The sequence below is a fragment of the Sturnira hondurensis genome, unplaced genomic scaffold (genome assembly GCF_014824575.4).
Source record: "Sturnira hondurensis isolate 20B ecotype Veracruz unplaced genomic scaffold, ASM1482457v3 Scaffold0020184, whole genome shotgun sequence".
In the NCBI taxonomy this organism is placed as follows: Eukaryota; Metazoa; Chordata; class Mammalia; order Chiroptera; family Phyllostomidae; genus Sturnira; species Sturnira hondurensis.
In genome coordinates, this window is record NW_028092815.1 from 3,271,711 (window position 1) to 3,292,979 (window position 21,269).

General features: G+C 44.4%; 1 protein-coding gene across 1 annotated transcript in view; it reads right to left on the bottom strand.

The window, feature by feature from the left end:
• Positions 1–21,269, bottom strand: part of GRIK4 (glutamate ionotropic receptor kainate type subunit 4) — a 315,020-nt gene that overhangs the window by 67,047 nt on the left and 226,704 nt on the right. The window contains exons 9-10 of the mRNA XM_037029059.1: positions 20,333–20,485; positions 19,349–19,453 (exon numbers count right to left, since the gene is read on the bottom strand). Of these exons, the coding sequence (XP_036884954.1) occupies positions 19,349–19,453; positions 20,333–20,485 (258 nt within the window). The remainder of the gene's footprint in view (positions 1–19,348; positions 19,454–20,332; positions 20,486–21,269) is intronic.

Genomic DNA, 21,269 nt, shown 5'->3' on the forward strand with positions numbered 1-21,269 from the left:
TTGCCTTTCAAGTTGGATAGTTGCATCCAAGATTACTCTATCCAGCAAATTTTCCATTTAGAATAGAAGGGCAGATAAAGTGCTTCCCAGATGAGGTCAAGTTAGAAGAGTTCATCATCACCAAACCCTTATTATATGAAATGTTAAAGAGATTTATCTAAGAAAAAGAAGATAAAAAATATGAACAGTAAGATGACAACAAACTCACAGTTATTAACAACTGAACCTAAAACAAAAACAAAACCAAACTAAGCAAATGACTAGAACAGGAACAGAATCACAAAAATGGAGATCACATGGAGGGTTATTAGAGGGGGAGTGTGAGGGGGAGAGAGGGGGAAAAGGTACAGAGCATAAGTAGCATAAATGGTAGGTAGAAGATAGACAGGGTGGGGTTGAGAATAGTATAGGAAATGGAGAAGCCAGAGAACTTACATGCATGACTCATGGACATGAACTAAAGGTAGGGGGAATGTGGGTGGGAGGGGGTGCGTAGGGTAGAGGGGAATAAAGGCGGAAAATGGGACAACTGTAATAGTATGATCAATAAAACATATTTTTAAAAATGCCAAAGATTAAGATAAAGAGAAAATCTTAAAGTCAGCAAGAGAAAAGAAGTTACTTACCTACAGAGGAGTTTCTATAAGACCTCTAGCTGATTTCTCGAAAGAAACTTTGCAGGTTAGAAGGGATTGGCAAGACATATTCAAAGTCTTGAAAAGCAGGGACCCACAGCCAAGATTGTTCTACCCAGCAAAGCTATCATTTAGAGTTAAAGAGCAGATAAAGAGCTTCCCAGACAAGAAAAAACTAAAGGAGTTCATCAACACCAAACTATTATTATATGAAATATTAAAGAGCAAAACTATGAACATTAAAATTACAACAAACTCACAATCGTTAACAATTGAATCTAAGCAAAGAAGAAAAACAGAGACAGAATCATGGATATGAGAGCATTTTCATGGTTGTAGGATGGGAGCGGGGTGTGAGAGAATGGGCGAAGAGGTGAGGGGATTAAGAAGTACAAATAGGTGGTTACAGAATAGCCATGGGGATGTAAAGTACAGTGTAGGAAATGGAGCAGCCAAAGAACTTATACACATGACCCAAGGACATGAACAATGGTGGGGGGATTGCCTGAGGGAGTGGGGGGTTCTGGGTGGAGGAGGGCAAAGGGAGAAAATCATGACCACTGTAATAGCATAATCAAGAAAAGATCATTTTAAAACGTTAAAAATATACAAGGTGGTTCTCCAGATAAAAAGCCCTGATCTGCAGCATTTGTTAATTTCTGTGGTGTAAACATTTCCATGGAAACTGATTTCAAGTTCCCAACCTGATGTCACTGAACAGAGTTGGGAAGAGAAGTGTACAGGGTGGGGAAAAAGTAGGTTTGCAGTCACAAGTACACGAACCCCATTTTTTTCTTGTATTATTATTTATGAATTGTATTATTTTCCATATGAACAACTGTCAACCTATTTTGCCCTCCCTGCATAGTGAGTGGGCTCTGCTCCTCAGTGAGCAGGCTCCAGCACACCACTGTACTCACCATGTCCACACAGGCTCTGAGCTCAGACTGGAAGTTATAAACACACAAACCTCTTTGCCTCTCCATGTTATTTGTGAGGACAGTGAGGCCCACATAAGTTAATAATTTATCCTAGTAAAAGAGCTGGTAAAAGGAAAATAAAGAACTCAAATAAGGCCAATGTGCTGCTTAACTGAGATCACAATATTTAAAGCAAATGTGTACTCCTCCTTACTACTGATTCTAATGCTCTTAGAAGAAACCTCTGATGATAGGGGTGCTTAGTCAAAATTTAGATAAATATAACTGATATGAAATGTATTTGCACATGCACAGAAAGTATCACTTATCCAACACACTCAAAGGATAGAAACTCCACATAAATCAATAATAATCTTGTTCCTTTAAGCCCTAAAATTTTGGAGTTTTAATTATTTATTTGAGAGCATTATTTCAAAGAATTCTTTGTATGGAAATTGTAATTTCTGCAGTCCTCTTTACCTTAATATACAGTGCATCATTAGGAAGTCACTATTATACTGAGCTGTGACACATATAATGTGAATCAGGGGTTCTTGCCATCATTTCTGTGCTTTTACAAGTTAATTTGCCTACTTTTCATAGTACCTTTCTCTTTGTGAGCTGTTGTTACTTACTGCTGTCCGAGTAGCTGTCTCTAGTGGCCCCTGCCCTTCCAGTAGTTGTGTGTAAGGCTCTGGGTCAGCAACTTAGGCACCCAGCTGGAAAGGACTGCTGCAAGGAGAGGACAGGTGAGACTTGGGGCTGAGGGGCTCTAAGGAATGAATGCGTGATGTGGACATGGACTTCCCACAGGCCTTTGGAAAGGTGACTACTGCACAACTGAATGGGTGGCAGAGACCTGCACTGGGTCTGCCATGTGGCCCTGAATCAGCATAAGCAACACACCTGGGGAAATGTCCATCCGGGGGCCATGTCCTCAGGGGTACTTTGCTGCTTCCTGAAAAAGCTGGTAGTGAGCACCCTGGAGTCTGGAGACCATATTAGCATATGGCACTGTGGCCATAGGACTATGTGGCCCTGAGAAAGTCAGTCCAGGTCCCTGAGTCTCACATTTCCCCTGGCCAGCCACCACCTTAGCCCAAGTTTCGAGTTAACTTCTGCTGAACTAGAACCCACGCTGGGCATCTCTGTTCTGTTCCCCATGCAACAGTAGGTAGTCCTCTCTAAAATCTCAACTATGTTCACATTAGCCCCTGCTTAGAACCTTTCAATTCTTTCCCATTTTGGTTTAAGGATAGAGACCAAAATCCCTAAAACAACATACTAGATCCTGAGTGAGAGGCCCACTCTCTGCCTACTCTCCATGTTCATCTCACGCTATTTTCTCCAGCTTTATCTGCACTACCAGGCAAGGTCTTTGGGTTTGTGCCATTCACTGTCCAGAGCACTCCTTGCTGCACACCCTCACCCACCACATCCAGCCCTCTTCAGCTAATTCACCATTGGACTAAATTAGGAAATAATATTTTCTTGGAAGCCAGCCACGCCCATTCACTCACACATTGTGACTGTGTTCATCTGCAACAATAGAGCTGAAAAGTCTAAGTATTTACTCTCTGGACCTTTATGGAAGTTTTCCAAACCCTAATCTAGTTTTTATCTGTTAATCCTTCAGGCCTTAGTTTAAAAATGACTCCCTCAGGGAAGGCTTTCCTTTATCTCCCAAAGCCAAACTTCTTCCAGAAACACATTCTTGCCTTCAGAACACTTATCTCAAGCTCACATTTATTGATGATACCATGACTCACTCCAGGTCTTACTTTTCTGCTGAGGAAAGGTCCTCGGCTGCAGCCCAAAACTGGAGTCCTGCCCAGAACAGCCCCACATGCCTCTCTTTCACAGCAGTCTCATACCTCATACAATCTCCTGTGGTTGTCATTTGGCCACCTTGTACTCTCCCAAGTAGATAAAAAGGAATTCATTTTTAAACCCTGAGGATTTTCTCACATCCTTGCCTGTATCTATGGCTGTGCACACAGTTCAGTGACACTTCATATTTTTGTAGTTAGATGATTGTTCTTTGCACTTGGCAATGCCAAGATCCACCTTATTCTACAGAAGTTGCATAACTCCAAGGCCAGCTAAGTCTTTCTCCAGAGCAAAGCTTGCAAACACTTTTTAAAACTTTAAAAAATATGTTGTATTTATTTATTTTTACAGAGAGGGGAAGGGAAGGAGAAAGAGATGAAGAGAAATATCAATGTGTGGTTGCCTCTTGCATGCCCCATGCTGGGGACCTGGCCTGTAACCCAATCATGTGCCCTGATTGGGAATTGAACCTGTGCTCAAACTACTGAGCCACACCAGCCAGGGCTGCAAACACTTTCTGTTCACCTTTGCATACTGTTGACTCATACTGGCTTGCTTGCATAAGTTTCCCTGATTCTGCTCCTAGAAACCCTGTTATTTTTCTCACCTGAGATATGTAGGCACTTCAGACAAGTTTTTGCTGTTTGAACAAATGAACAAATGAATGAAATTCAGACTCAGAGGTGTTAAACAACCTGCTGAGGATCATGGTTAATAGGGGGTTGAAGCTGGATTTGAACTCAAGTTCTAGTTACTGTTATACCATCTAGCTGAGTTTAGGGCAGGTTCAGACTTGTCCCCATCCAGACCTTCCCACACACCTCTCTGATCACAGTGGACTCATCTATTGGAGAAAATAGCCCTGAAGGGAGTCAGCTACAAGTTCCTACAAGAGCGATCCTCGCCAAGGCTCAGAGTGGTAGCTTAGGAGCTCAGGAAAAGGGATGCCACAGGGACACCAGAAGTCCCAGGTTTCCTTTCCTCCTCTACCAAGCATAGGCTGTGTGACCTTGGGTGAGTCACTTAACCTCTTTGAATCTTTCTCATCTGCAACATGGAGATAAAGGAGACTATCTTGCTGTTGATAGTCAACTGAAATAATGTGTGTGAAAAACATTAAGTGACTCCATCTTAAAGCTAATCCAAAAACATGACATTTGAGTGAAACCAGAACCCTGACCCCTCCCCTTCCCCTAGGGGAGCTCAGGAAGTTGTACACAGAGCTCTGGGCTGATCACAAGGCTCCTATTAAATTTCTCTCAGGGAAAGCTCCCACCATGTTTCTCTTACTTCGCTTTGGCTCCAGAGTCCCCTAATACCTGATATCTTTGATTACCCACATGTTCTCACTACTTCTAACTGCAAAATAGAGTCTAGGGAGGGGGGTTGTCGAAAGTGTGGCGATCCAGACTGCTTTCTGTAAGTACTTTTCCTGTTAAATTCTTTAGGCTGATAAGCTGGACTTGTCTACCACTTTCTCTGGCCTCTGGCTTCTTCAGCATTTGGGGCCATTTTGCATACACAGCCTGAACAGGACACAATGTGCATGATGACTTTTGATGAGCCACCATCAACCACGAGACCGTAAGACAACAGTACTGTTGTCTGGTGGGACTGCAGCTGGCCAGAGGTCAGGAGATTTGGCTTCAATTCCACCCTGCCACTTGTGTGGCCTTGAACAGTCAATTTTGCTGCCTATGAGGCAAGGGTAGGCCTCCTTCCCCTTAGTGGGATGATCTAAGACACTCATAGATGTGACAATGTGTGAAGGTAAGTTCTTTTCACTCCAGACACTTGTTCTCTAAGACCATCTCAAGTTGGACAAACAATAACCAATGACACATTTTTTTAACCTCAGATTCAAGTTCGAAGTTCAAGTTCTTATTAGGAAAGATGCATATAAAACGTTAGTGTCTCCTTGAGTACACAGAACTGATTTCGACAATTATGCAGTAAAACACTATGGTTAGAGGCTGCAGGAATGAACTGAAACTGGGTTACGGTTTCAGAGTCTCTACAGCACAGGTGGCAAGGCCTGGGGGCTGAATCCAGGCCTCCTCCTTGTTTTATCTGGCCCGGCACCTTGTTTCTACCCAGCAGCAGTGCAGAGCTCTCGATTAACTGTTAGGAGTAGTTACATTTACACAGTCCTAAAGTTACACTCGGCCCTTTGAAGGCAACTGCGAGGCTGATGTGAAAATGAGTTTGACATCCCTTCTGTACAGTGTCAGTGTTAAACCTTGATACAAGACTAGCAAAAAGTGCTTGTAATATAAGCCTCCATGATGATCACTCCTGGCAGGAAGGAATAAAATGTTTATTGAATTCAAATCCAGGATCTCCAGTCACAAAGTTCAGTTTACATGGGAGATTGGGTCATGAATAATGGCCCAACTCAATGCCTGAGGGGGTGATTTGAGGAACAAAGGGATTTGCTGATGTTGGTTAAAGACCTTATTCTCTTAGTCAAAATTTGTGCTTACATGCAGAAAATTATGGATCAAAGGACAAAGACTTTGGCAAATGCCAAAGGTGAAAGATCAGAAGCAAGCCCAGGAACAGCTGGGAAGGCTCTTCCTCAAATGAATTCTACCTGGACTTGTTAAGCTTTCAGTTCAGTTGGTCTAAGACAGTACTTTGTTCAACTGTGATTGCAACCCATCAGTGGGTTATGAAATCCGTTTAGTGGGTCAAGACCTGCATTTTAAAATTAAAATATATGCTAAAAATAGATCAGAGTGCAGTATACATAGCAGGGCAACTACTGTTTCATAAGGTTTGGGTTCAGTTAGGCATAGGTTGGTATTTATGTGCATCTTGGATTGTAACCTAAATGCAAGTAATGCTCAAAAAGTGTGAAAGTGCCTGACATAAAGGTGTGAATACCTTACCTGTCTACTACTCTATAATGAGTCCCTAGCAGAGCACCTTGAACACACTGATGTTCAATAAATACATTTTGGCATCGACAACACCTAGTTCCATACCTTTAGTGTTGTAACCGAAGGAATAACTATAAGAAAATTATACAGGCTAATACTTTTGAACATGTATATATGTGTGTCAGATACTGGACTAAATGCCTTATATTTGTTATCTCATTTAATCTTCCCAACCACACTACAAGGAGGCATTGCTCTTATCCCTTGTTTATAGATTAGAAAACTGAGGCTTGGAAAGATTAGTTTTCTTGCCCAAAGTTTCATAGTTAATGCAGCTTCAAACACAGGCAGGTCCACTCTGTATACTGCCCCCAAGATACTAATTTTACTGGACTATGGGCATGTAGTTAAACACTTAGTAAACATTCAAATTGTGATTGTTTACCCATGGGCATTTGCTGTTGTAACCCTGCTTTAGAGTCCCTATTCCTAAAGTCAGCCTTTGCTTTTCCTTGCCATTTATTGACTTAGTATTCTGAAGAGGATATTCAATTAAATCTTGAGGAGAGGGACAGTGGGTTACAGCAGAAAAACGGAAATATCAGGAGTGCCAGCTTCTGGGCCTGGCTCCGCCATCAACCAGGTCTGGTCTCTGAGTCCCAGAGCAGACTCCTCAGGCTTCCCTTCAACTAAGGAAGCTCAGTCGTCCATCAAGCATCACCCAGAATGTCACCTTTCCAACCTCTCTGCTTCAGTGAAGTCCCCTATCACATGGACTCATGTACAGTCCCTGGAACTTCCCAGCTACAGCATTAATCAGATCTGTAGTCAAATAACTCCTCAGGTAATTGTTTCAAGCCCATTCCCCCACCAGACAATACATTGCAATAGAGAGGAGACTGCCTTGCTCCCCGTCACAGCCCCAGTGCCAAGAAAGGTGTCGTGCTTATTTAGTGATGGCATTTACAAATCCCCTGTGGGCCTCAGGCTCTCAGGACAGTGCCAGGCCTATAATGGGTGCTCCACAGATACCTGCTGAATTGATTATGAAATTGCTTTTGGAAAGTCATGTCATTTTAATCTTTGGTTACATTACCTATAAAAAAAGATACAGTCTATCCCCTTCCAGCTCAAACATAAATTCCTGAAAATGCTGGGTATATGTATAATATGGCATAGTTTTTAAAGTATTTTAGGGCTAAGGCTGGGAGAAATGGGCCTGAGAGGAGCAACATAAAGGGACCTCAGACAGGTGCCTGTAGGGGCAGGTAAGGGAGCACTGAAAGCATGGCTATGTACACGTGGAGTTGAAGCCAGTGGCTATCCACTGGAGAGATGCACCTGCCAAGAAACAGCTGTCTCTGAGTCCTGTGGCCAGTGCCTGCCTTTCTTCCACTAGTGCCTCCTCTTGGAGCTGACAATGTGTTTGGTTAATGCAGAAGTAAATCTAAAAGTATTAATTAACACTTCACAGTCTTCTCAACTTCACACACTCATTTATAAAGGTATGATAGCTCCATGCAAAGGAAGAGGGTGCTCTTCTACTCAAACCACATCTGAAATTCTGCACATTGCTCCAGGCACCACTCTTTAAGTGGAGTATCAACAAACTGGAGTGTGTTCCAAGGACATTGACCAGGAAGATAAAGAGATTGAAATTGCATCATAGAAGAAAAAGGTAAAGGCAGTCATGGGAAGAATGGAATAGATACATGGACCTGAGAAACAGGACTGAGGACCAAAAGCAAGAAGCTTAAGAAGGAAAGAATTCTGCCCAATAGATAGAAAAACTTCCAACAATGAGAGGCTCCCAAGATGGAATATAGTATTCGTATAGGCAATGAGCTCCCTGACACTGGAGACATTCAAGAACCTCATGAACAAACATTGATAAACATGCAAGCATTCAAGCAGAAAACTTGTCTAAAGGATCTTTATTATTCCTTTCAATCCTGGGAGTGTAGAATTTAGATTCTACTCTGACCTCAGGGGAACCAAAAGAAAGGCTAGGGCATTGAGGGCAGATGAGGTCCTTGGGCCTTGTGAGAAAATAAGAGTAGGATATAGGGTAGTGAATGCAGAGAGAAAAGGTCACTAGGGGAAAACTTCAGCTACTCCTGCATTTGCTGATTTTTGGTCTTGGCTCTCCTGACTGAGACTCACTATGGCTGATTGTCATTACTCACAGTAGTTCTATTCTAGAACATCGCCACAAACACTGAATTAGGAAACATTGAGCCATTGCTCCTAGGGGGAAAACAGGGGTCGATTCCTATGGAGTTCTGGCCATAACACTTTCATCAAGATATAACCTCGTTTAATGTGCTTCTGTCTACAGACACTTTATTCAGCGCACAATGTTGATGATTCATTAATATTGAACACAAGCACTATAGCTCATGCCTGAATGCTGCTTTCCTAACAGCTATATTTTCTCTGTAAGGCATATCACAGCTCTCTCACACTTAAAAGCACTACCCAGAACTTCAGCTATAAGTTTGGGGGTCATTTCAAATAGCAAAATCATCAAGAGAAAGCAAAAAATAAAAAATAATGCAAAAGACATGACACTAAATACACCATGAAAAAGAAACTTGTTGACAGAACAAAAGATGAGACGAGAAAGCAGAACATTCCTTTGTTCCACCTTGGCTGGAAAATGCCTTCTGCCAACTCAAATTTCTCCCTCCTCTATGAAAGTCTAAGAAAGTGCCACAGTACTGATTTGGAGTTACACAGAGATATTAGTGAGTAGATGAATTTTCAAATATGGAATCCACACATAAGGAGGATCAACTGCAGGGTGTGCAGGAATGTTTGGCTTTTGTAAAGATGTGTCCGGACTTCCATCCTGAATGGCCAGCCTCCAGGGTAGGAAGTGGAATTGGGTCTAACCTTCACCACACCCCTTGCCGAGGAGAACACATCTGCAGTGGCTGTCTCCAGGACATCCAGCAGCAGCCCCAGAGCTCTGTTCTCCCCAGGCAGCTCTGACCAACCATTCAGCCCCCAGACAATGCCCTCGGGGACTTCAGTCAGAGGCCTTCCAGTGAGCTCAGGCTTTCAGAAGTTCAAGTTCCCTGAGTAAGATGATGCTCAAATCACCTTTCTTTTTGGACAGAATTACTGATTTTAATAGTTTCTTTTACCTATCTCAACTCCCTCTTTTTTTTTTCCTATTTGGTCAAAAATCTCACGGACTCTCTTCTGAACATTTTGTGGGAGTAATTGAGCTGGTGGGTGGGTGCATGGCAGGTCTAAGTATAGAAGACTCAGCCGCACATCACTCCCTTACCTCCCAGAGGTTAGATGCTGTTGCCCACGGGCTGCTGTGGACACTTTACCAGAGACCTCAGGCCTGCTCAGCAATCCTCCGCTTACTGGATAACTACAGTCGATGAGGAGGACGTGGCTGGGGTGCAGAAAGCGCCTGGCTTCATTTGTTACACTCACCAGGTAGAGGAGTATCTTGGGAAAGCAGTTGTACTAATGATGTTGGCAGGCTCTGAGCAGCAGATGCCAATGTAACTGAAGGTCCTAATGAAGCCTCTGGGCTTCATGGGGTTGGACACCTGTCCCTCAGGTCAGTGGAATGCTGGAGGGTCGGACAACATGCATGGCTGTGCTTTCAGGAAGAGCTGAGAATGGCCCTCCACTGTTCCTAGGTGCCTGCAGGCTTGCAGGTAGGAGTCAGGGTGTGGCAAGCCTCACTGTGCTCTAGCAAACCAGGGAGTTTTTAGTTTCAGGGTATCAGCACCCTTGTCTGAGCAATGCCATGTCAGGAAGGCCCTACGTGGGCTATAGACTGTCCCAGGAGCAGCCATGCCTACTGGTTCTCAACTTCATACCCACCCAGAACTGTTGCGGAGTAAAACTGGTGACTGCCATGCTCTGGAGTGGAGGAGGGGCAGAGGTTAGGACTGGAGGACAACAGAGGTCAGGGAGGGCCCTGGAAGCCCACCATCTGGAAGCACAGAGGGACTGGCTGGCAGAGGTGATGTCCAGCAGGCATGGCTGGCATAGGCCAGTCTTTGTAGGCCTGCAGCAGGAGCACTGAGAGCAGATGGCTCAGCCCCACTATTTGTTTCTCTCTGCCCTGAATCCACAGACTCCAGGCATACTACATATAAAGACAGAAATATATAAGCAGACATGTCCACGAGGCATGACACCACTGCAAGTTGTATAACAGAGCACAATCCTCAAGTACATCTACAAACAGAATTTCATTGTCTTCTCACAATAATTTTATGGTGCACATAAGCAAATATTCTGACAACCATCCCATTTTTACTGAGGAAGCAATTGAGGGACAGAATGTTAAGAGCTGTGAGAGCTGGTCCTTGGCCCCAAGTCTTTCCACATCCCCAAGTGCCTGCCTCTGTGCACAGCCCCTCTCACCTCCCTGGATTTTCCTCTCCCCACACCTCTGGCCTGTGGCCTTCTCCATGTCTTATCAGAACTGCCTGGTGAAGACTGCTACAGGAGACTAAATTAGTAGCTCAGCCTGTTCCAGCTCTCCCAGGCATGAGCTGGCTGAAGAGGCACAAAAAGGAGTCACTAAGAACTGGCAAACTTCTCCAGGCTAAGCTCAGGCAGGTTGCGTTGGGCATATTACAAGAAATATGTTTAAAAAACAGCACTTAGAAACCCTGCTCCTCTGCACAAATCAGCCCTCCATTGAAAATACAAGTAGCTATCATTTGTTTGCAGGCTAGTGTGAGAATAAGCTTCTATAGTCAGCGAATTGTCCGTAGAAGCTGATGAGCAGGAAGACCTGGTGCTTTGGATGAACCAGACATATGTGGTCCAGGGAGACAGGAGGAGAGAAAGCCCTCAGATGACACTCTTCCATAGTCAGCTCATCTGGCTCTTGGCTGTCACCCTGGGGTGGCCAGGTGTGCAGACGCTCTCACAGGAGGAGCTACGTCACAGACTTTTAATCAACCAGAGGGGCACTACTCTCAGAGAAAAGAAGGAAAGTGTTAAGGAAGAAATGAACTGGTGATGTGAGGGGCCTCCCACTTGAACTTTCAAATTCCACTTGTCAGTGGGGAGCTTGTTGTGGGAAATCTCCTTTGGACAAACTGGGGAGCTGTAGCTTTAGAGAACTCTCATGACAAGTCCTAGGTTCCCAGGGCTCCAGTGTCCTGCTGGATGTGAGTTTGTTCGAGCCAGAAAAGCTGGCCCAGTGCACACCCTGCATGCTCCAGACCCCAGCCCCACAGTCACTGCGCACCCTTTCTCCAGGCTTGTGTGGAGCATCCCCTGCAGCAGAGGGTGCTGGGTCTGTGCTCAAGGAACCCCCAGCCTTGGAAGTGATGTCTAGGAGAATGCTCCAGTAGAGGCAGGAACAAGGGGCATGTAAATGGAGCATCTGAAGTCTTGCTGAGAGAGGGCTCTCTGAGCCAAGTTCCAGAGATGGGAACAGGAGAAGCCAGATGAGAAACAGGGGTGCTCATGGAGACCTGCTCACTGGGGTGCAGGCCTGGGCTGTGAGAACACCTGGTGTGTCCCAGGTTGACACACTGTTTCCCGTTGCTGGGGCATGGCATGGAAGGGGATTCACAGGCAGGTCTGGCCCTGGCACAAGTGGAAGGCTTGCTGCGGAGCTGCTGTTTTACCCTGCATACAAAGAGGAGTCACTGTGGAGTCGTAAGCCCAGGAGGAGTGCACTCCCACGCCCTTCTCTGGTGGGAAAGTTGGACTAGATAACCTTTCAGGTCTCCTTCACCTCTAAGAATTTACAATATTCTATAAAATGTTGTCAACTATTTAAAATTTCACGATGATTCCCTTTCACACAGCTCCTCAATTAAAAAAATAAGTGACTTCTCAGTAACCTTCAAAGCAGCTCCCAAATAACCCATCTCTTTCTCCCCTCCTTCCACCCAAGAATCTGCTGCCTCTGAATTTCCTCATTAAAGGCAAAGTCGCTCCAATGGTTCTCAAGGGAAATAGCCACCAAGCAGCCTGCCCAGCCTGCCCAGTCTTGTCAGGTCTGTACCCACCCCCCACCCCTGCATCTAGGAGATGGCATTTGAAGCTCCTGATTTCTAGCAGTCACCCCCCTCCCTGGTGCTCTGAGTCAGGCCTTGGAAAAGCAGCTTCAAAGGATCTGCATATCTACAGAAAACTCCTCCCTCAAATTGCTCAAATTGAAAACGTATTGTGCAAACTAAGAAAAGAATTCCAAATACATTTAAAAAAAAAACCCTAAGGATAAATGTAACCAAGGAGGTAAAAGACCTGTACTTGAAAAATTACAACCCTTTCAAAAAATTAGAAATACAAATAAATGTAAGTATATATCAACTTGTGAATAGGGTGAATTAAAACAATTAAAAGCAATCTATAGATTCAATGCAATTCCTATCAAAAACCAATGATATTTTTCACAAAACTAAATGATCCAAAAATTTATATGGAAACAAAAATTAGCCTGAATAGCCACAGCAATCTGGAGGAAGAAGAACAAACTTAGAGGTATTATGCTACCTAATATCAAACTCTAATACAATTCCACAGTAATCAAAACAGCCTTGTACTGGCATAAGAACAGACATATAAATCAATGGAACAGAACAGAGACCCAGGAAATCAACCTAAACCTATATGGTCAATTAATATATGACAAAGGAAGCAAGAACATACAAAGTCTATTTAATAAATGGTGTTGGGAAAATTGAAGATTCATGCAAAAATTGAAACCAGACTACCTACCTTCTTAGACCATACAGAAGAATAAACTCAAAATGAATTAAAGACTTAATGTAAGACTTAAAACCATTAAGATCTTGGAAAAAAACACAAGCAATAAAGCCTCTGACATTTCTGTTAGCAATATTTTTTCTGATATATCTCCTTGGACAAGGGAAACAAAAGAAAAAATAACCAAATGGGACTAACATCAAACTAAAACATTTATGCACAGCAAAGGAAACTATCAACAAAATTAAAAGAAAACCTACTGGATGGAAAAAGATATTCATCAATGAGACACACAATAAAGGGTTAATATCCAACATTTATAAAGAATTCATACAACTCATTAACCAAATACCAAACAATCCAATTTTAAGAAATCAGTAAAGGACCTGGATAGACAAACCTCCAAAGAGGACCCACAGATGGCTAGAAAACCTATGAAAAGATGTTCAATGTCACTGATAATCAGAAAAATATAGATTAAAACCACAATGTTATCACCTCACACCTGTCAGAATGGCTGTCACTAATAAAGCAACAAACAACAAGTGTTGGTGAGGCTGTGGAAGAAAGGGAACCCTTGTGCACTGCTGGTGAGATTATAAATTGGTGCAATTGCTATAGGAAAAAGTATTGGAGTGTCTTCAAAAAGTTAAAAATGGAACTACTTTATGACCCAGCAATTCCACTTCTGGGTATATACCAGAGAAACCTGAAACGCTAACTGGAAATAAAATATGCATCCCTATGTTCACTGCAGGATTATTCACAGTAGCCAAGATGTAGGTGCAACTGTGTGTGTGTGTGTATATATATATATATATATATATATATATATATATATGTAATGAAATATTACTCAGCCATTAAAAAAAATAAAATCTTACATTTGGGACATCATGGATGGACCTAGAGAGTTAGTATGGTGAATGACATAAGTCAGTCAGAGAAAGACAAACACCATATGTTTTCAATTACATGTGGAATCTAAAGAGCAAAATAGATAAACAAAATACAAACAGACTCATAGACACAGAGAACACAGTGATGATTGCCAGAGAGGAGGCCAGCTGAGGGCTGAGTGAAACAGGTGAAGAAATTAAGAAGTACAGATTGGTGGTCACAAAATATAGCATAGGGAATATAGTCAATAATATTGTCATAATTATGTATGGTGCCAGGTGGGTACTTTAAATACTGAGGGGACCACATTGTAAAGTATATGACTGTTTAACCACTATGCTATGCTCCTCAAACTAATACAAAATAATATTGAATGTCAACTGTAATTGAGAATAAAATCTAAAAAGAAAAACATGTGTCTGACAGTTGCAACCATGGCACTTGTGGAGCAGCATCCTGCACACCAACTTGTCTGAGCCTTGCAGCTGCTCCCATGAGTGCAGATGGGATCTGAGCTGTCATCACAGAGGCTCAGAACAAGAGGGCTGGGGAGAGAACCTCTCCACAAACAAATGACACCTCTTCGCTGCTCTCCCACATCGCAGTCAGGCTGTAGCAGCACAATCTCTAACTGACAAAGTGTTTTTAGGCTTTTCTGTCATTGTTTTCTTTTGAAGTGGGGGAAGATGTGTGGAGGGGGAACTGAAGGGCATCCTATCAGGAGGTCTGCTAAAATTGCTATCAAAGTCACAGAAGATGCTTTCTGGAGCTTGCAGCTGCAGAGGACGTGCTAAGAAAGGCAGCTGCCTTTGTGCAGCCCAAAAGTGCTGCCAGAGCACACCCTGCTGCCACAACACAGCCCAGGCCTCCTTGGCAAGGGGCCAGCATGCCTGCAGGAAGGCTCTGGGGGGGATGATGTAGGAGAGAGACAGGCAGCCTGTCCACCCAGCCACTGGCAATGCGAGCAGGAACCTCAGGATGTCAGAGCCAGTTCCCTGAAACCTCTAGAGGACACCGGATGCCTGAGTTCTTGGTTTGCAAGGGTGACTCACAAACACCATCCCTTCCACCCTCTGCCTCTGCTTAGAATGACACTCAAGTCAATCCAGAAAACCAGCTCCTTGGAAAGTGGAGTTACCAGCTTTGGAAAACGAGATATGGCTATATTCATAATGCTTTGTACTTGCCACTTGGCTAGCTCTGCCAATCTCTCTATCTCCATAGGAACAGAGTTAAATGGATCATAGTTCCAAGGTATAGGTGATTCAGGGCTGGTTTCTATGAAAAGTTCATGTGAAAATAATCCTGGGTATTTGAGAAGGGAAGCAAGTGGAGAAATTAATGGACTCCAAGGCCCAGAGTTTAGAATGACTAAAAAGTTTGGAGACTAATTCCAGGAAGCAAGCTGATGTGGTTGATAGAAATGTAGTGTTTGGGGTGAGGAAGGTGACAGTCCCCCAGTGCCCTCAGCTCTGTGCCATTTAGCTCCTTCCAGAGTGTGGTCCCCAATGAAGGCTTCAAGTTTTAATACAGACCTAGACAAATGAAAAAGCTTTCATGGTAAGAGATTTGGAGTCCGTGTTGCATTGGGAATCACTATGGGAGGAAAACATCTAAGGTCCGAACAAGCTGAGCACTGTTGGCTGCAAGTGTTGCTTTCCCACAAGTTTAGGAGCTCTTGAAGATCCTGCGGCTCATTTCTGTTGCTTCCCTGGCCTTTGACAGGAACAGAGACTCAAATTTTTTATGCTAAATTTTAGAAATGAATGAAGAAAGAAATGAAGTGAAATCAAACTATTTTCAAATATTTAAAGAGCTAATTTTAAAAAACCCCAAAGCAGGGTATTCTTGGTTGCTTCATCAGGTAGTATTAGAAGGCAGATTTGACCCAGTGCCTGGGAGACTTTGGAATGTGTCTCTTGGGAGGTGGTGCATTCCCCAGCCCAGGGCATGCTCTGGGAGGGGCCAGTGGCTGTTTCTCTCAGGGACACTGTGGAGAGCATTGTGTTGGAAGACTAAGCCTTGAAGGTCTGCAACAGTATGTGCTAGGGCCATGCTTCAGAGTGAGGAGACCTCGGGCTTTAGAGACAGCCAGATCCAGACTCGGTTCTCAAGTCTGTAACTAACTAGGTACATCGATGTGTACACATTACTTTCTTTCTGTTTCAGTTTTTTTCCTTTCTTTCTTTCTTTCCTTTTTTTTTTACCTACAAGATGGAGAGAATGGCTTTTAGGTATGGTTGATAAAAAGATGAAACATTTTAATACATATGGCCATCACTCTGCACAGTGCAACATGTAGCAGATACTCAATAAATGTTAGCTATTATCAGTATGTGAGTAGAGCCTATTTTCTACCCAATCATTGGTAAGCAGAAGAGAGTGCCATGCAATTCTAGTTTCAATAATTCTTCGGGTTAGCCAGGCCAAATGTTGAAAGGCTACCATCTTCACTGTGTGGTTAAAGACTGTTGAGTTATCCCCATTGTGATATACAGTGAGCCAGTGGAAAAGTTGACAACTACATCTTTAGCTAGGGAAGCCAGGCGCCCCTCATTGAGCCTTCCCTCTCCCTAAGGATTAATTATAGCCTGTTAAACCATTTCAGATGCTCAGATGAAAGATGTGCTCATCTTATTACAGCCCTAACAAAGTCACTTGGGGCTGCTCAAAACCTCTGATCTTTAGAGCAAGTTAAATGAAGGAAATAATGGGCCCTCTAATACCGTGCTTCTCTTTTTCTTGCTTCTTTCAACTATGATTTCTCCGAATTCAGGAAGGAAAATTATACTGTTTCAATACCACCCAGGATGTCTTCTGGGGGATGAGGAGGGAGAAAATGGGGTGGAGATGGGAAATCTCACACAGGCAAAAACCAGAGGATGGAGCTAGAGAAACTGGAAGCAATACTACTGACCTCTAACCCATGAGAGAAATAAACCAGGAGACGATTCAGGCTCAGAACTGTCACTTCCAGGACAGTGCAGGGAACATCTTTCCCCAAACAGGCTTCAGTGGAAGCTCCGCAGAGTCCCGACTGGAAAATTCTCTCCACACAGAATCAAAATAGTAATTTTTAAAATGGTATAAAATAACTCTGAATTCTGAAAGACTATTTTTAAAATTGTAATAATCCCTTAATCAGCCACCAGCAGGGAATATGGTATTTGGTTCAGACATTTTACCAATTATAACCCACTGTGTCCCTGCATGGTGCTTTCTAAATAATCAAAATTACCTCTTAATAGTCAGTAGTCCAGACAGGAAGAAAAAAATGCAAAACCAGATCCAAATGGGAAGACACCATTACTAGAGAAAGCCCAGCCCAGCAGGCTGTTGCCCATCTGGAGCTCCCCTGGCCTGCAGCAGGTAGCAGCAAGCAAGAGAACTGGGTAAAAGGTTTGGATGTGAGATCTTAGGGATTCCAGGAAAATGAGGAAGGGTGAGTGGGAGACACAGAACATGGGTTTTGGAGTTGGACAAAGCTGAGCAAGAATTCCAGCTTTTCCCTAAAGCCCTTGCTAGCAGTTTCCTTTAGCCAGGCTCCTTCCCTTCCCTGAGCCCCAGTCTCTTCATGTGTGAAGTAAGGCTTTGGACACCCCAGAGAGGATGTTCTCCAGATCAGGTGTGATCTGTGCAAAGTGACCATGTGGTGACTGGTACACAAGAGGTACTCAAGAAATGACATTCCCCTGCTCCTGGTAACTCTTTCTTCCTCTGCCAGGATCACCTTGGACATGGAGATGGAATATCAGAGCAGAGACAGTGGCATTCTGCCCACCCCGGAAGAGAAGCACAAATAATCATCACTCCTTGACCCATTTCTTCATTCCATGATTGACAGGAGAAGGACACGTGTCAGGAGGCAGGGACTAGTTGCCAGGGTGGGTGCGGGGAACCATGCTGTGAAGCTCCAGCTGGGTTCATGCACATCATACAGAGTTCCCATCAGCACTTACAGCTGCTGAACCAGGCAGGAAAGCAGCAAGGCAGTCACCAGATTTGTTGAAGAAAACTTGGTCATAAAGAGGATTATTATGAACCAATTTATATGTCCGATCAGGAGTGTGACCCTTCATGCACTGGAGGTCAAAAGCACTATCATCTCTAAAGGCCACTTAGCATCAGATCCCATCCAGCGTTAGCTCAGAGGGGTGGGTGGGATATAGTGAGGTCAAGAAGGAATTCTCTGTAGAGAGGCTGCAGTTCACTCACATCTTCTACCAGGGCAGTGACCATCAAAGTAGGATCTAAGGGCCACCTGAACTAGAATCCTCTGTCTGGGTGGAAGTTAAGAATATGCAGATACTTGGAACGCACCCAGTTTTATTAACTCAGAATTGTGGGGAATATGCACTTAAGACAAACACCACCAGTCACTCCTGTACACACCTAGGTTTGAGCAGCCCAGCCCTATGCCAACAATGTGTGGGGCTGAAGAAGGAGGAGCAGTGGCTGGTGGCTGCTGCTGGTGTTTCTTGATGATGTAATCCTTGGTTGGGAAGCTGAGAGAAGTCAGCCCCAAGGGCAGCTGCTGGGGCAGGGGTTATGATGAAGTGGCACTGTGAGCTTAATCAGCTGTGGTTCAAGTGGAGGGCAGGATCAGGGCCACTGGCCACCTCCACCATCACACATGTAATAGGAAGCTGGCTGAGGGCCAAAAGGAGCTTTTCAAAGCCTTCAATCTGGCTTCCCACAGAGTGGGTCTGGGGTTTGGTGTGAGTTTTATGTTTTCCTAACTATTGCTTCTCCATCATGACTCTCTCCACAAACTCATTTCCTTACCCTGTTGTAATGTTTTGCTGTAACACTAATCACTAATGACATTATATTACACTTGTACTTTGTCGTCTGTCCCTAGAACAGGGACAAACAATAGACATTTGCACTTGTTTAATTTTCACAAAAGCAGACATGTGGCCCATTTTTCAACCTGTGCCTAGAAGAGAGCCCATCGGTAAATGACTGGATCAAAAAACTATGGTGCATTTACACAATGGAATTCTATGCTGCAGAAAGGAAGAAGGAGCTCCTACCCTTTGCAACATCATGGATGGAGCTGGAAAGCATTATGCTGAGCGAAATAAGCCAGGCGGTGAAAGACAAATACCATATGATATCACCTTTAACAGGAATCTAAACAACAAAACAAACAGGCAAGCAAAATATAACCAAAGACACTGAAATACAGAACGTGCTGACAGGGTCCAGAGGGTAGAGGGGAGAGAACCACAGAGTAAAAGGGGATGGACTCACATGAATAAGTATGAAGGACACATGGACAATAACTAAGACGGGGGGCGGAGATGGGAGGGGGGTGGGGAGCACTGGGGGGGTGCAGGGCTGGGAATACAAGAAAGAAAACTGTACTTGAACAAAGTTAAATAAAAAAAAAAAGACGAGAAATGGACAGGGGCATAGAGATGGGCAGAGAGGAGGTCTGCTACCAGGGCATCAGAGCCGGGCTTACCTGTCGAAAACCACTCCTCGTGAACTGCAAGATTTTCAAGGCATAGTTGGACCTCTGGCCTTTGCTGTTGAATTCAATGTGGCCAGTGAGACCTTCCAATTCTACCTGTCCAAGAGAGAGTGAGTTACAGCACCAAACAGGCCAGTGTTCCATTTGGCCCAAGCAAGCATTCTACACGTGCTGTGTGAGGATGCCTAAGTAGTATGACCAAGACAGGGGACACCATCAAGGTCCATACTTCCATCCATCTCTCAGCCACAGGCTCTTGAGACTACTGTGATGTCTCCTCAACCGACTCCAAATTGGCTAGGGCTGAAGGAGAAGAAGGATGCCCTGCACCTCATGTCCTCACAGTTGCTGCATAAAACAACTCAACAAGGTGCTAACTTAAGCTCAGACTCCCCTGAGCCCCTCTTCCATGCCCTAGGTTGTTAATAGCTTTCATCTTATTTGGGCAGCTGCTCACCCATCCCAAGACTGCAAGAAATCAGGATGACCTGACTTAAATGCAAAATCCAAGCCACCCTGCTTCAGGCTTCTCTAACAGGTGATGTCTTCTTAGTGGGCTGAGGCAAATCCATCCCACCGGAGGACATGTGACAGAGAATAGAGGAGCCCAGCACCAAGTTAGAAGCACTGAGCCCGAAGGATCATGGCCTATAGCAGAATCATCCATCCCCATTTTATACAAGCTTCGCTGGGACCACCTGTGAGCCAAGGGGTCAGTTTCCAAGCTTGGAATCTAGGAAGCCCTGACAGTCAAAGGCTCTCAAGGGCCACTGTCTTGTAAACAATCTTGCCTTGGATTCTGGGTGATCTTAGGGATTAGGGAACAAAGGGGACACACGATCCACTGAATGGAGTTGCCACAGATCACTGTGTCATCTGAGGCTGTGACAAACTGAGGAGGCCTGGAAAGGAGTGACTGAAAGGGTTCTCTGCTGGCAGGTTGGGTGTGGTCCCACAGAGCCCCAGCCCCCTCACCATGCGCAAGTAGTTCATGAGGCTGGTGCCATGTTGCCAGATCTGGGCTGAGCCACAGGACAGGGGCTTCACACCAATCTCCTGGCTCCGGTTCAGCTCCTGCACCGCAGTCACCACAGCGTAGAGGGCATCGAATAGCAGGGCTGAGGAGAGCTGGGAAGTGGGCAGGGAGCAGCAGGCAGTCCACCAGAGAGGGGTCATGTGAGTGGGATAGGGGGAGGAAGAGCAGAGAGAGGAAGTGACAGGTGTAAAGGAAAGGAAGGGAAAGAGAAACACAAAACAGAAAGAAATAAGGGTGCATCTTTGTTGCCTTTGGCCTACCTTCTGTCTCTGGGCTAGCTCCACTTTCCCCAGTAGCCCAGGTGCTTGGGCCAGACAGATAATGGTGTTGAAAGATTCTCTGGGCTTGGACCAATAGGCTAGCCTTTTGGGCCCAATGATTCCAAGGATATCCTTTTCTTTCTTTACTCCAGGGACGTGCCAAAGAAGTGAGAATGGAAGAGGAAAATGTAAGAAATCAGAAAAGATGCAGGGTCATGCTTTGGGAGGCTTACAAGCAAGAGGAAGAGGCAGTTCTTTTTTGTCCGCATTTTTATCTCCCTTTACAGTGCAGACTCTTAGGGCTGGGACACACGAGGCCGTAGTCTCTGGGCCCTGCACAGTACATTGCACCAGAACCTGGCAGGTGGTGGGCCTCCGTGACATATTTATGGAGACAAATTAAATCTGGGGTGAAATCTACCCAAAAGGCTTAGGCTGAACTCTATCGACTTAAGTAGATGTTAGGGACCCTTGGGGAACGGAAGGCTGAGGGTGGGGATGAAGGTGGTAGAAGCAGAGAAACAGAAGATACTTGTCCTTGGGATGTGCCATCCACAGAGGTGACGTCTCTGACCATGGAAGTCCACTGAGTGTGAACAACCGTAGGGTCAATACT